At 42.4% G+C, this 15,460-nt stretch overlaps 1 protein-coding gene across 4 annotated transcripts in view; it reads right to left on the minus strand.

Annotated features, from left to right (window-relative positions):
* ZNF609 (zinc finger protein 609) overlaps positions 1-15,460 on the minus strand; it is a 240,059-nt gene that overhangs the window by 182,937 nt on the left and 41,662 nt on the right. For 3 of the 4 annotated variants that reach the window (XM_021941743.2, XM_003901053.5, XM_009210383.4), the window contains exon 2: positions 13,025-13,898. In XM_021941743.2, coding sequence (XP_021797435.1) covers positions 13,025-13,771 — 747 coding nt within the window. In that variant the 5' untranslated portion in view covers positions 13,772-13,898. Of the gene's footprint in view, positions 1-11,948; positions 12,769-13,024; positions 13,899-15,460 lie in introns of those variants that run through there. The other variant, XM_021941745.2, reaches the window with a different exon arrangement.

Genomic DNA, 15,460 nt, shown 5'->3' on the forward strand with positions numbered 1-15,460 from the left:
TGATACACAATTTATCCATCTAACAAACCTGCAACATGTATCCCTAAACCTAAAGGTTTTTTTAAAAAAGTATGTGTTTACTGCACAATTAGGTATGTGTTCATCTCTGATAACAATTAGCATTCTAATTACTCTTCTTCAGGCATAAGACTTAAAATTTCAGCAAGGAAATACTTTATACCCCAAAACATTAATGCTCTTTTCGATTTCAAAGAAATTGTATTTATTTAAAAAAACAACAACAACAACAAAGAACTAAGATATAAGGGACTTGCTCTATTTCTGTGACGCAGTATTTCCTCTTCCTAAAACAGCATGTTTACTCTGTTTCTTTCTTTTTTTTTTTGAGACGAAGTCTTGCTGTGTCACCCAGGCTGGAGTGCAGTGGCCGGATCTCTGCTCACTGCAAGCTCCTCCTCTCGGGTTCACGCCATTCTCCTGCCTCAGCCTCCCGAGTAGCTGGGACTACAGGCACCCGCCACTTCGCCCGGCTAGTTTTTTGTATTTTTTAGTAGAGACGGGGTTTCACCGTGTTAGCCAGGATGGTCTCGATCTCCTGACCTCGTGATCCGCCCGTCTCGGCCTCCCAAAGTGCTGGGATTACAGGCTTGAGCCACCGCGCCCGGCCAAGCATGTTTACTTTGAATGCATCCAGAAGCAGACTCAGGAATAAGGTCTTTTTTGTATTGCTACATTATTTTTTTTTTGAATGTCATGAATTTCCAGAAAATTAGGAACACCTATTACCCAATATAAGCACAGAAATACGTTTACAAACCAATGAGAAAAGAGACTGGTTTTGGATTAGCCATAAATTTTAATTATCCAAATCTGTCTCCTGCCTCTTTCTAATCTACATAGAAAAAAAGCACAAATAGCCTATATGTGGCAAATACATCTACTCATAAGAATTTTGCTTAAATTTGCCTTAAAAATTCTGAAACAATAATTTAAAACTGAATTAGTAACACAGATATGGATGCTCTACCTTAAAGGCTGTCAGAAATTCAATAATTAATTATCCTAATTAAGGTGATAATGAGAAATCAGGTTCATTATAGTTGAATTCCAAAATGCCTGACCCCAACATAAGCATCCTGTAGACTGAGCAATGAAAAAGAGTCGTTTTCACATGATAGTGATTTTTAACTAAGAGGAACATTACACGCACCTGTTGAACTTAAAAAATAAAAATTAAAAAAATAAGCGGGGTACGGTGGCTCATGCCTGTAATCCCAGAACTTTGGGAGGCTGAGGTGGGTGTATCACGAGGTCAGGAGATCAAAACCATCCTGGCCAACATGGTGAAATCCTGTCTTTACTAAAAATACAAAAATTAGCTGGGCGTAGTGGAGTGTGCCTGTAATCCCAGCTACTTGGGAGGCTGAGGCAGGAGAATCGCTTGAAACCAGGAGGCAGAGGTTGCAGTGAGCTAAGATTGCGCCACTGCACTCCAGCCTGGCATCAGAGAGAGACTCCGGATTTAAAAAAAAAAAAAAAAGTACAGGCTTGGAGTCTCCAGCCCCAAAGATTTTATCCAATAGGACACTTAAACTTTGTAAAAGCTCCAGAAGTGACTCTGATATGCACCCTAAGCTAAAATGTCTCACAACCAAGAAACTCTGCAACCTGAATGTTAATTTCTATAACAGCATGCTGATGTGGTTGATCTAAGTATGATGACTATGTATACCTCCTTTCTTTTTCTTTTTTTTTTTTTTGAGACAGAGTTTCACTCTTGGTGCCCAGGCTGGAATGCAGTGGCCTGTTCTCAGCTCACTGCAACCTCCTCCTTCCAGGTTCAAGCAATTCTCCTGCCTCAGTCTCCCGAGTAGCTGGGATTACAGGCACACTCCACCACTCCACCATGCCTGGCTAAGTTTTTGTATTTTTAGTAGAGATGGAGTTTCACCGTGTTGGCCAGGCTGGTTTCAAACTCCTGACCTCAGATGATCCACCTTCCCCAGCCTCCCAAAGTGCTGGAATTACAGGCGTGAGCCACCATGCCCAGTCTCTATACCTCCTTTCTACAACACTCTGTTATTTTTCACTAAGGTTTGATTCAGTGCAGAGCTAAGTATCTGACTTCTGAAGAAACAAAAAAGAAAAAAAAAGGGACACATAAGCCAGGAAATATCTACTCTGAGCTGGGTGAGTTAGGTACCAGTTTATAAAAACTTTTTACAGTTAAGGAACCAAAAACAAACAAACAAACAAAAAAAAAACAACAAAAAAATCAATCAATGCTGTGTGGAAACCTGTAAAATAAAATAATAAAAGATAAAAATAAAAATAAAAAAGAACTCATTACCAAATGAAAACAGACCCCAAGAAAGGATTTAATGCCCAGGTCTGGCTCATCAAAACATAATCTAGTATTTGCCACCAGGGCTGTAACCCAGCAGTCTTAAATTTAAAAAGCAATTAGAGTATTTCACAGGTGCACAAATTGTATGTCCCAATGGACAACAAACATTTCAGGGTAAAAACTGACCACCTCAAAACATCTAAAAACTGTCTTTTTTATTTCCTCACAAAAAAGTAGTAGCCTCCTTTTAAGCACAGGACATACATTCAAAAACGCCCAGTAGATGTCTGAAATGGCAGATATTATCGAACCCTACATACACACTAGGTTTTTTTCTTTACATACGCACCTATAATAAAATTTAATTTATAAATTAGACACAGTAAGAGCAGGTGTGAGCAGTAAGACACAGGTTGTGAGCATGGTGGCTCACACCGTAATCCCAGCACTTTGGGAGGCTGAGGCAGGGGGATCACTTGAGCCCAGGAGTTTCAAACTAGTCTGGACAACTAGCAAGATCCCAACTGTATAAAAAATTTAAAAATTAGCCCGACGTGGTGATATATGCCTGCAGCCCCTGCTACTTGGAAGGCTGAGGCAGGAAGATCACTTGAGCCCAGGAGTTTGAGGCTGCAGTGAGCTGTGATCGTACTACTGCACTCTAGCCTAGGCAACAGAGGGAGACCCTGTCTGTTAAAAAACAAACAAACAAACAAACAAAAAACTAAAACTAAAAAACAAATTATAACAATGTGTTGTAATGAAAGTTATGTCAATATGGTGTCTTTTTCTTTCTCTCTATCAAAACACTGTTCTGTACTCACCCTCTTTGTGATGATGTGAGATGATAAAATGCCTACATGATGAGATGAAATGGGGTGAATAGTGTTTAAAACTTAGTGATTTATTTATCTCTGGAATTTTCCATTTAATATTTTCACATGTTGGTTGACTGAGGGTAAGTGAAATCACAGAGAGCAAAAACAAGGATAAGTGGGGGACTACAGTACCTCAATCCTCATTCTTCTCTTGACTGTTCTGGCTACCTCAGCTAATCCCTTCAAAAGGCTAAAGTCTGTACCTTACAAGGATTAGCAGAGAGAGGAAAGAAACTTCCTATACGAAAACAATCATGTTATCTTCATTTCAATCTTTAGGAAAATAATTCAGAAGAAGCTGGTTATATCCAAAGAAACTGACCTTAATGGAGAATAAACAAAAGCCATGGTTCTCAACCTGAGATCAGCCCTCTGCCAAAAGAAGTCCAACAAACACTTCCAAACTGACCAAACAACAAAACCCCAAACTTCAATGCCTCTAAATGCTCTGAATCAATCTCTCCCTCAAGCCTTCTTGGAAATCAGTAGGAGTTGGAATATTAGCTATCATAAATTCATTATTTTCCAAAGCCTTCAGAGGATTAATTCTTCAAAATCTCTAAGGATATCCTTTCTCCTTAATTTCACAATGATCTCGCACCTCAAAGCTAAGAACAGTAACATCAGCAACAACTAACATTTATTGGTTACTTACTATAATGCTAGGCACTGTGCTGTGTGCTTAACATCTTTTTATCTCATTTAATCCTCACAATAACCCTATGAAGTCAGTACTATTATTTACTTTCTCCATTGAGACGAGAAAAGTGGGTCTTTTTTAAATATCTTTTCTGCTCTTCTGCTCTCAAAGTCCCAAACCCTTAGATATTCATTCCAATTTTAGGTTCCTGTCAGTTTGTTCACAAAGAGTTAAAGATATATACGGATATCACTCAAAGAAGAGAAAAAAATCATACCTACTGCCCAGTGTTACATTTTACCCTTTCAAGTTTTTGGAAATTTCAATTTCACTATTAAGAGGGACGGGTGCTCTACAATAGTAGATATCAAACTTTAGTGTGTATCACAATCAACAGGACCGCTAATGTTAAAATGCAAGTTGTTGGGTCTCAGCTGGGCACAGTGGCTCATGCCTGTAACCCCAACACTTTGGGAGGCCAAGGCAGGAGGATTGCTTGAGGTTAGGAGTTCAAGACCAGCCTGGACAACATAGTGAGACCCCATCTCTAAAAAAATTTTTAAATTAGCTGGGTGTGATGGCACACACTTGTAGTCCCAGCTACTGGGGAGGTAGGAAGTGAGGTAGGAGACTCACTTGAGCATGGGAGGTTGAGGCTGCAGTGAGCCTTGATTGTGCCACTGTATTCCAGCCTGGGCAACAAAGTAAGACCCTGTTTCAAAAGAAAAAAAAAAATTGCTGGGTCTCAAGTCTAGAGTTTCTAACTTTAGGGCCTGGGAAGAGGTCTGAGATCCAAATTTTTATCAAATTCTCAGATGCTGCTGATACAGGGCCCATTAATTTATATGAAGGGAAAAGGAAGTAATCCCCTCTCACCTTAGCTATCACCTCATGTGAAGACACTTTTCTACAGAGTACTTTCAACAAGACAAGACACTTAGGGTTTAAAATACCTCCAGGGTCTGAAAGCTTAAAGATTTCTTTCTTTTTCTTCCCCAATTCACACCAACGCTTCAATAGCACTACTAACATGAAAGTACATGAAATCCAAAAAAAGGAAAATTAAGGACAGAATGTTTGTAAACTTTGCTAAGAACTTCTTACCGCTCACATTTTACCTCAGCCTGAAGTCTTTCCTTTAGGCCTCCTTGAGCAACAGATGCCAAAAGAAAAGTAGATTCCTTTGTAATACCAACCCCCAAAACAAGGATGGGCTCTTAAAATATAACAGAGCTTTGCACTATGAACAGAAAATCTCAAAATGCTCCAAATTCCTCCTTAGTTCACCTTAGCTATCACAAAGGTCTCTCTTTTATCACACTACCCTTCATCTCAAAAGAGTCATTGCTCTTACCCAGGACTGACCCAAAGCCTACACTTTCTTAGGCAGCTTAAATATTGATTATGTCAATGTCATCTAGGATGAATGACTTTAGGGAATAGGATTTGTTAAAAATGTCTCCTTGGTCAGCCAGGAAAGGTTCTTCTCTGGGTGCTCTGAACCATGACTAAACTGTGCTGAGAGAAATATATTTTAAAATATTAATATGGTCTGGCACCTTCCTGATGCTAATGGTTCCAGGCCCACCCCAATGGCACAACTGGGAAATTAATTGAAGAGAAAAGCCATCTTCCCTCTGCTCTCTACTTTCAGATGCTCCTCCTCCACAGCTTTGCCATGCACAGACTCATTCTATACATATACACAGAGATAGGACATGTTCATACACACAAATAACTCTCCACAGGAACTGAAAATCAAAGCCTAACCCCATGGTTTTTAAGTGAGCAAGTCCAATTTCCTTCTTTGTAGCTCTTGACACATGCTGGCTGGGCACCGTCTGGAGTTTTTCTGCCTTGTCCCTGCACCAGAAGGCTCTGCACTGCAGGTCAGGGGATGATAAGGAAATGAACAGTGTAATTTCCAAGGCCTCTGAACACAGCCCTGTCAGCAGCTCTGGAGGCGGGTTACTCAAGCATGGCTTGAAGAGTGAAAACCACAGAGAGAGGGCTCAGACAGCCAGCAGTGGCAGGATCTCAGCTGTGTATGTTACTGCCACCTCCAGCCTGAAAGCCCAAGCCCTGCTGCCTCCCTGGATGAGCTCTGCTGGTAAAAGCTCTTATACCCAAATGGCAAAAATATAAGTTCACACTGGGGGAGGAAGATTAAGGGCTAAGACTTAGATTTTTTTCCACACACTCTTGTGTAGAAACAAAAACACTTAGTGCTACTCCTGTGTCCGTGAGATTGCATATGCCGGCAAAACTACAGTAACATCCATCCAACATACCCAAACCCACATCAGGGATATGGCCAGAAAGGAAGCTCGATTCATATCGAAGTCTGAAATTCAACATATGAAGTCTGAAATTCAACAGGCCACTTCAATATACCCTAGGCTAATTTTTGGTCTTCCCCCTACCTCCAACTATAAATATCAGGGGCTTTAGAACACATCACCACCATGAAAATTTCCCCACCTAGATTTTGAACTTCTTCAGACCATTGTGCTAAAAATCTTAGCTAACATGTTTATCTGTTCATACTGGGATTCCTGTAAAGTGGAATGTTGTTGTATTTCAGTACATTATTGCCTAAAACAGACTAAAACCACTTTCCACTCAAACTGTATTTTTCTTTTTTCTAATATTTATTGAATGCTTCCCAAGTGCCAGGCACTAAGTGTCTTATATGAATTAGCTAACTTAATCTAAAGACAAATTTAATAAGGTCGGGTGTGGCAGCTCACACCTATAATCTCAGCACTTTGGGAGGCCAAGGTGGGTGGATCACTTGAGCCCAGGAGCTCGAGACCAGCCTGGCCACACAGTGAAACCCTGTCTCTACTAAAAATACAAAAATTAGCCAGGCGTGGTGGTGCATGCCTGTAATCCCAGCTACTGTGGAGGCTAAGGCAGAGGTTGCAATGAGCAGAGATTGCACCACTGCACTCCAGCCTGGGCAGCAGAGTGAGACTCCTTCTCATAAATAAATAAACACAAACTTATGTAGGTGCTGTTTCTCTCATTTTGCAGATAAGAAAACTGAGGAAGAACAATTAAGAAACTTGGTCAAGATCACTCAGTAAGTAAGTGCAAAGGTAGGAAACAAAGCCAGGTAGTCTGGCTCCAGAGTTCACATTTTTAAAAAAATTTATTATTTTTTTGAGATGAAGTCTCACTCTGTTGCCCAGGCTGGAGTGCACTAGTGTGATCACAGCTCACTACTGCAAACTGAACTTCCCAGTCTCAAGCCAGGACGCCTGGCTACAGTTTATGCTCTTAGCCACTAAATTATACATAAGAGTTGATGCGAAAATCAAGTTTAGAAGGCTGGTGTTTTAAATGAGAAGTGGCCCCAATACCTATCTTGAAAGGAAAATTCACAAAAGGTTCTCAAACTTTGATGTATATAGCAATTATCAGAAGAGACTTCTGGAAGTACAGATTTCTGGGCCCTTACCCCAAAAACTTATTTAGCAGATCTGGGGTAGGGTCCAAGAATATGCACTTTTGATACTCTGGTGATGTACATGGTTTTATGGGACACCCTTTTAGGAACTCTGCTCTAGATGGTAAACTGTAAGCTCCTCAAAAAGCAGAGACTATTTCTGTTTTATTCACCAGTGTATACCCAATACCAGGTAGAAAATCTAGTATCTAAAATGCATCCAATTAATGTACTGACTGAACAAAAAGTGATAAAAATTATCCAACAGTTTATCTTCTCTACAAAATACTTAGTAATATCCACGATATATTTGAAGGTCTGCCTATTAGTGATGTGTCCAAGGAAGAAGCACTAGAACAGAGTTTTTTTCTTACCTGCAATTGCCAAGTAAAGAAAGAACTATTCCTCAATTATTACAATGAAAATTTGGCTGAATGAAATATTCCAGAACACACACACACATATATCATAAGTGTCAAGCTCAAAGCAGCAGTTTTAAAGTAACTTTTCTTCTTTATAAATAACAGGATAGGTTCAATGCCAGCTGTAATGGTTATTCTTTGCAAACATCATTCATTACCTTACCTAAAATCCTAAACTCAAAGATCCTTTGTTTATTGAGTGTCTACAGTATTAAAGTCACTGTGAAAAACAAGTGAAAGCAGTTTTGGGGTAAAAGCAATTTTGGAGTATGTAAGCATTTTCATCTAATGTTTCAAGGTAGTCTTTACATTGGAAAAATGGCTGGGTGTGGTGGCATACACTTGTAGTCCCAGCTACTCGCGAGGCCAAGGCAGAAGTGCATAAGTGAGACCAAGGCAGAAGTGCATAAGCCCAGGAGTTCAAGATCAGCATAGGCAACATGGCGAGACCCTGCCTTAAAAGTAAGAAAATAGGCTGGGCGTGGTGGCTCATGCCTGTTATCTCTGCACTTTGGGAGGCCAAAGCAGGTGGATCACTTGAAGTCAGGAGTTTGAGACCAGCCTGGCCAACATGGTGAAACCCTATCCCTACTAAAATAAATAAAAAAATTAGCCAGACATGGTGGTGCGCACTTGTAATCCCAGCTACTCGGGGAGCTAAGGCAGGAGAATCGCTGGAACTCAGAGGCAGAAGCTGCAATGAGCTGAGATCGTGCCACTGCACTCCGGCTTAGGTGACAGAGTGAGTCTCTATCTCAAAAATAATAATACTAAGAAAATAACAAATAAAGTGAGAAAATGGAGAATCACAACATGCCATAATAATTTGGTGTCTGCAAATGTGGCTTTGCCAGTGACTACCTGTGAGATGCTGGGCAAGTCACAAGACCTCACTGGTCTTAGTTTCTTCTATAAAATGAGGAAATTGGACAAGATAATCTTTTTCTGGGACCACCCTGAATTACAACACCTAGAAGGAAAACAGAGTTTCTGAATGAAAAAATAAATTAAGCTTGTAGTTACAGAATGCAACTCTGTCCGACATAAATATCAACTTCTTTTTAATGTTTTCCATGAAGGAAAATGCTTGAGGGCATTTGGTTTCAGGAAGCAAAGCTGACTGCTATGCCATCAATAGCTGAGAAATAACAGCTAGTGGAAGAAGGTGTTAAGAAAGCCTTGGATCAGAAGGAATAAAAGAGACCTGACCTTGGTTGGGCAATGAGGGACTGCAATACAAGAGAACTGAGCTAGAAGGCACAAATTAGGGCAGGAATACAAAACCAACAGCAAAGGAAGATGCTCTTAAGAACACAGGATATGATAGCACGCATGATCAGAAGTTGAAAGAGCAAAGAGCACATTTTATGGTTTTCTTTGTATCCTAAACTAATGGGGGAAGTGGTAAATATATGCGGCATTCTGAAAGCAGCAGAAGCTGACATTCAAACACGGGAAAAGCAAAGTGCAGTGTTCCTACCTTGCAAGATCAAAAGCAGCAGCTAAAGACATGTGAGGGGGAGTTTCTGGTTGGAAACTTCTAGATCCTTTCTTTAACTACTAGAGCCTACTTGGCTATTTTATATCATTTGGGGGAAAAGAAGGAGTCTCACCTTAAACTCCTGGTCATAAGCCCTGACAAAGTCAGCACAGATAGATCGTTGCCATCTGTGGTTTGTAAATTCCTTTTTTCTTTCCTGTCAGAGTGGCGACATAAGCACTAAGCTCAGGACACTGAGACAGGCGCCTGCCCTCCTCCCTACCTCCCCTTCCATCCCTAACTTAACAACTCATCAATCAAACCAAAGGCAAGGGAACAGGCAGGAGCCGGAAGGCTCTGTCTTGTTTATTCCTCAACATTCCCTCCCCCATCTCTTCAGCTGGCAGGAAGTATGAGGCAGAAGTGTTCAATAACAATTCAGAGAAGCAGCAGTTGCTAAGAGCCATCTCTGGTCTCTCCTAGAACTCTGGGAAACAGCACAGAGAAAGCCCTGTCAGAGGAAGGTATCATGAGCAAAAGTGGGATCCCATGAAGGGAAATCCACATCCTCATCTGATAGAAAATTTCCTAGGCCATAGCCTGAGATATCTACCTTCACAAGAGAGAAGAGCATGAGATAGGGCATGAGATAGGTAATTTCTCTCTCTCTCTCTCTCTTTTTTTCTTTTGAGACAAGGTCTGGCTCTATTGCCTAGGCTGGAGTCCAGTGGTGCCATCTCAGCTCAATGCATCCTCTGCCTCCCAGGTTCAAGCTATCCTTCCACCTCAGCCTCCCCAGTAGCTGGGACTGCGGGTACACACCATGCCTGGCTAATTTTTGTAGTTTTTGTAGAGATGGGGTTTCACCATGTTGCCTAGGCTGGTCTCAAACTCCTGAGCTTAAGCAATCTGCCCACCTCGGCCTCCCAAAGTGCTGGGATTACGGGCATGAGTCACCAGGCCCAGCCAGTAATTTCAATATTCAAATCTTCCTCATTGGCAAGTAGTCAACATTGCAACTCTGCATCACAGACTTCAGTCAAGAAACTTTGCCGGGCGCGGTGGCTCAAGCCTGTAATCCCAGCACTTTGGGAGGCGGAGATGGGCGGATCACGAGGTCAGGAGATCGAGACCATCCTGGCTAACACGGTGAAACCCTGTCTCTACTAAAAATACAAAAAACTAGCCGGGCGAGGTGGCGGCGCCTGTAGTCCCAGCTACTCGGGAGGCTGAGGCAGGAGAATGGCGTAAACCCGGGAGGTGGAGCTTGCAGTGAGCTGAGCTCTGCCCACTGAACTCCACCTCCGGGGAAAAAGCCAACCCCCGTCTCAAAAAAAAAAAAAAAAAAAAAAAAGAAACTTCCCAAATTTTATGAGTTCTTCCTCTTCATGACAGCTCCCAGTTTAGAGGATGCAATTCCTAGATTATATCAAAACATCTGTTTAGCTATTTTGGTTCTGTTGGTTGTCCCTACATAGAAACATCCCAAACCACAGGCAAGCCCATTTCTCAGAGAGAAGATTTTAAAGAAGTTTTCAAAGACTTTGCTTATAAATTATAGTACTAATCATTGAATACTCACTGAGCACCTCTTATGCCCCAAACCGAGAGATTCTTGTTTCTCAAAAGCTGCTCCTCTGCATGGTTCCTAACTTTCTTTCCTTTAACTTGCCTCTTCTGCTGCTCCCAGTCCAGAAATGTTCTCTCCCTGCACAGCATGTTTTAATCTCCTAGCAACTTCCAAACATTTATTTCAATAATTATTTATTTCAATAGCCAAAGGTAATATGGAAAGGCACCCCCAGAACCAGACTGTCCAAAAGGGTTGAGGGAACAGGGGAAGGAATGGAGAAAGCAGGTTCTTGCTTACAGCAATTTTCTCTTTCAAAAACTGAAGCACAGTCTCTTTCCCTTTTCTTTCTCGTTCTGCTGTCCCACTCTCACAGTCTCCCTGGGAGGCAAAGCTTGTATGACAAAGCAACATTATTAAGGGACAAAATTCCCTAGCACCAAGACATATTCTTAGCTGAATATACTGCATCTTTTAGCTCAATTATAATCTGAAGGGCAGCCACCCAATCAGTCCCTGCACCTATATGTGAGAAAATGGGTTCCATTTGCTTCTCTATTAGAGACAATCATGGACATTTACACTTAAATCCAATATAAAGCTAAGCAATATTAATCCTTTCAACCACAGACTACTACAGGGCTTAGAAGGTTGCAACAGGAGTCAAGTACTCTAAAATTTAGACAGGAGAATGAAGGTCATCCTCAGAAGTACTTTTTAGCACAGGAAGAATAATGATTATGAATATGGATATATGGCAAGAGTTTCTTGAAGCCAGATGTAGGGAACAGTCTAATGGGCCTGGAACAGAAGCAACAACTGCTAGTACTCCTAAGCCTCTTTAAAACAGTATTATCCATCTGTACCCGAGAGAAAATAGCAAATCACAGCCAGCACAGGATGAGCCAAGCTGGTAACCAGCTGGAAATTAACTCTGCTGAAGTGGACTATAGCATCTGCCACCCAAACACAGGCAGCCTCTCTGGCAGCTGCCACTGGTAAAAGGGAATGAGCCACTGTATTATTAGTGGAAGAAACTCACAGCCCTGTTACTGGAGAGGCCCAGATGTTGCTAAGAGCTACAGATGTGCCAGAGGCAAAGACCAAAATACCGACAGCAAAGAAAGCATGAGCTACCACTGGAATCCAGGCACCACCACCCAAACATACACAGCCAGCCTTTATTTATTAACACTTACATATGGAAATAGGTATTCCCTGCTGCAGCTGATGTAATTACAGAGAAATCAATTTATACTTCATCTGCTGGGATCAGCTGAAAGCACAGGGTGAGCAGAACACAGAGCAGAAAATCAAGAGCCAATGAACAGCTCACCACAAGGCCACTGTTTTGCAGGAAATTATAAGCTGCTGAACTTTAAAGCTGCCTGAGCTGACCCGAGACTCACACCTATTCTCCTCCAGCCCTGCAAGTTCCATTTCCTGAAGCATGAACTAAGATCATCTTCCCAGAGGAGGGACCAGTTCTAACCCCTCCTGGGGCTGCAGGCACCTGTCCTTTTAAGTCAAGCAGAAGGCAAGGTATCATTACACTGTTTGGCAGCTATTAAACCACCAGGAGACTTTGATTCCTAAGAGTTGTGGGAGATACCTGGCACAAAGCTACACCTTTAGTGGCCAAAGAATCTCTTTCTAGGCCAAACTGTCATAGCCACAACAGTAACTCATAAGATCTAAGTACCTCAAAGTACAATGAGTACCTCTTGCCCCAAAAATGTGCCCCTTTGCTCTTTGGTAGCCAGCAATAGAACACTTGGTAGATATGCCATGAAATTTAACCCTTTGTTCTACCAGAGACCCAACAGCACCATTTATCCCATCAAGAACCGTACTCAATCTATATTATGACCAAAGGTGTATTGTTTATCAACTATTATGAGTCTGATGATGAAATGCCAGTCAAGCTGGGAACCAAATAAAGGTTTGATGCCAATCTCTACCAACAAGTGTCTGAGTTGGGCAAAGACAAGGTGGGAAGGTCTCAACTCAGACTACAGAAAGTTCATTTTACAAAGTAGCTGCCCCCAACAACAAATATCCTGTTCCAAAATGTCCAGGCCTGCTGTAAATGAGTCTGTAGGGGAATCCTCTAATTTGGAACAAAACCACATTATCATTACCAGCTGCTCTGACCTTGTAATTGGTCATTACCCACACTAATAAGCCTCCCACAGAGTACACATAGTGTTTGGCAGTTAGTCCAGGGCAGTTCTGACTGGCAGTCAGTGGGCAGCCATATCTGGCCACCTCTTACCTTTTCAGACTTGACTTTCTTTAGCGGGCGACACTCATTCTCCCCTTCCTCTGGCTCCGGTTTAGTTCCCAAAGGATTGAGCGCTGCCCCAGGCTCAATAGCTATACTCCCAAGTGGTTCCACAGCTCCTGTATCCACCCCTGCACTTCCATCATACTGACCACCCCGTCCTCCCAAGGGAACTGGCTGGAGGACCCCAGGATCCTTTTCTGAACAAGTCCCCACTCCTTCGCTTCTCTCCTTCTTGCTCTTAGATGAGCTGTTCTCCTTCTCCTTTTTGGAACCGGCTACACTGCGGGATGCCTTTGCGGCCTTCTCTGAGCCCTTGGGAGCAATAGCAGCAACCAGGCCTCCAGCATTGGCACCATCTCCTGAGCGCCCCTGCACCTCTTTCTTGCTAGCTGCCCCCTCACTTGGAGTGAACAGGGAAGTCCCTGGAGTGGGTTTGCTAGTGTCTTTGCCACTCTTATTCCTTTTGGATTTTGATTTGCCTTCCTTCCCTTGAGGACCTGGCACTGGGGTCACAAACTTGATGTTGTCTGGTAGTGTGGCCACAGCATTGGGAGCCGGTATCCCCACCTCCTTTGAGCCTGACATTTCCAGTTTCTGCTGGTCCTTTTCCAGATCGGCGTCCAGGTCAATGATGAGATTCCCTACTCCAATGTCCCATTCATCCCCACTGTCGTATGTCTCAACCGGGTTTGCATCCACTCCTTTCCCTCCGGAGGCTCCACTGCTCAAGGACATCTTAGAGTCAACGTCCCACCTCAAGATTCAAGGCTCTTCCTTGCCCCCAGCTTTCCTATTTTCAGCTTCAGCTATGTTCTCAGACCTGCCACATTGGTCAGTACATGCCCAGTGGACAACATCATTGCTGGAAAAAGAAAATTTAAAAAGCTGTTAAAGGAAACAATACAGGCAAGAGACGCCGGAAATAAACTCCCACACAAAAAAAGACCCTTCCTATGGGGCTACCATATCACAACAGGCAGGACAAACAGGTTCAATTGTATTTCTAACCAAGTTACATTGGACCTAAGGAAAAATCAATTCCCACTCCATCTCCCTAGGGGAAAGTACAGTATTTCCAATTGCCCAGAGATTCCATGGTAAGTCTTAACTAGGAGTCCTCTAGAGTTAATTTCCCATTCCTAAGAGAACTATTTCTACTACCCCTGTCAGCTGGCAATCCTCCCTCAATCAATACAGGTCCTGGCATATCATAGATTCAAGCTCCAGCACAACTTTACTCATGCCCCCATTTCTCCTTGCTTTTTCTTACATTATCAGAGACTCAGGACATGATCTAGCAAAAGCTTTAAAAACCCTCTAATAGGGTCTGTCTCTAGTACAAATAGTATAGATTCCTCCTATCACTGGGAAGGAAAAGTCCTATAGTTAAGAATAAAAGAGAAAAACAAGCAGAACTGGGGAAAATGCAACTTCAGGACAGGGGGCTAAGACTGAACTAGGGACAATCTCAGAGGGGACTCAACCAATCAGCTTAAGTTCAGAGAAGCTAAATCAGCCTTCTCAAACTCCAGGTTTCAAATTATATCTCAATAGCAGGATTCAAAGTGGCCTTTCCCACTAAAATAGGAAGACACGCAAAAAAAAAAAAAAAAAAAAAGAAAAATGTTTACTCTATGAAAAACTGGACACTACTAAAAATCCTAACACCAGGATGTAGGATAACTCTTCACTTTCTCATGTAATACTGATGGCACTGTTTTGACAAACACCAGGCCTCACACCACAGGAAACAGAGATTGGCTACAAAAGGGGGTGGTGGTGATGGGGTATTAAAAAGGCAATTTACAGCCAGGCACCGTGGCTCATGCCTGTAATCCCAGCACTTTGGGAGGCAGAGGCAGGTGAATCACCTGAGGTCAGGAGTTCAAGATCAGCCTGGCCAACATGGCGAAACTCTGTCTTTACTAAAAATACAAAAATTAGCCGGATGAGGTGTCAGACACCTGTAATCCCAGCTACTCGGGAGGCTGAGGCAGGAGAATCACTTGTACCTGGGAGGCAGAGGTTGCAGTGAGCTGAGATCACGCCACCGCACTCCAGCCTGGGTGACAGAGTAAGACTCTGTCTACACTATCTCCTGACTAACGAGACTTGAGGAGTGTGTCATCTAGAAAACCTGGCAGTCAACATATACCATCCAGTATTATTTTATAATAAAGCCAAAGAGTTCTGTTCTTGCTTATTCCTCTGTCCACCATCTTTCTGCATCCATTAAATTTTTTTTTTTTTTTTTTTTTTTTTGAGTCAGAGTCTTGTTCTATTGCCCAGGCTGGAGTGCAGTGGCGTGATCTCGGCTAACTGCAACCTCTGCCTCCCAGGTTTAAGCAATTCTCTTACCTCAGCCTCCCAAGAGGCTGGGATTACAGGCATGCACCACAATGACCGGCTAACTTTTGTATTTTT

Source organism: Papio anubis, chromosome 7 (genome assembly GCF_008728515.1).
Source record: "Papio anubis isolate 15944 chromosome 7, Panubis1.0, whole genome shotgun sequence".
NCBI lineage: Eukaryota > Metazoa > Chordata > Mammalia > Primates > Cercopithecidae > Papio > Papio anubis.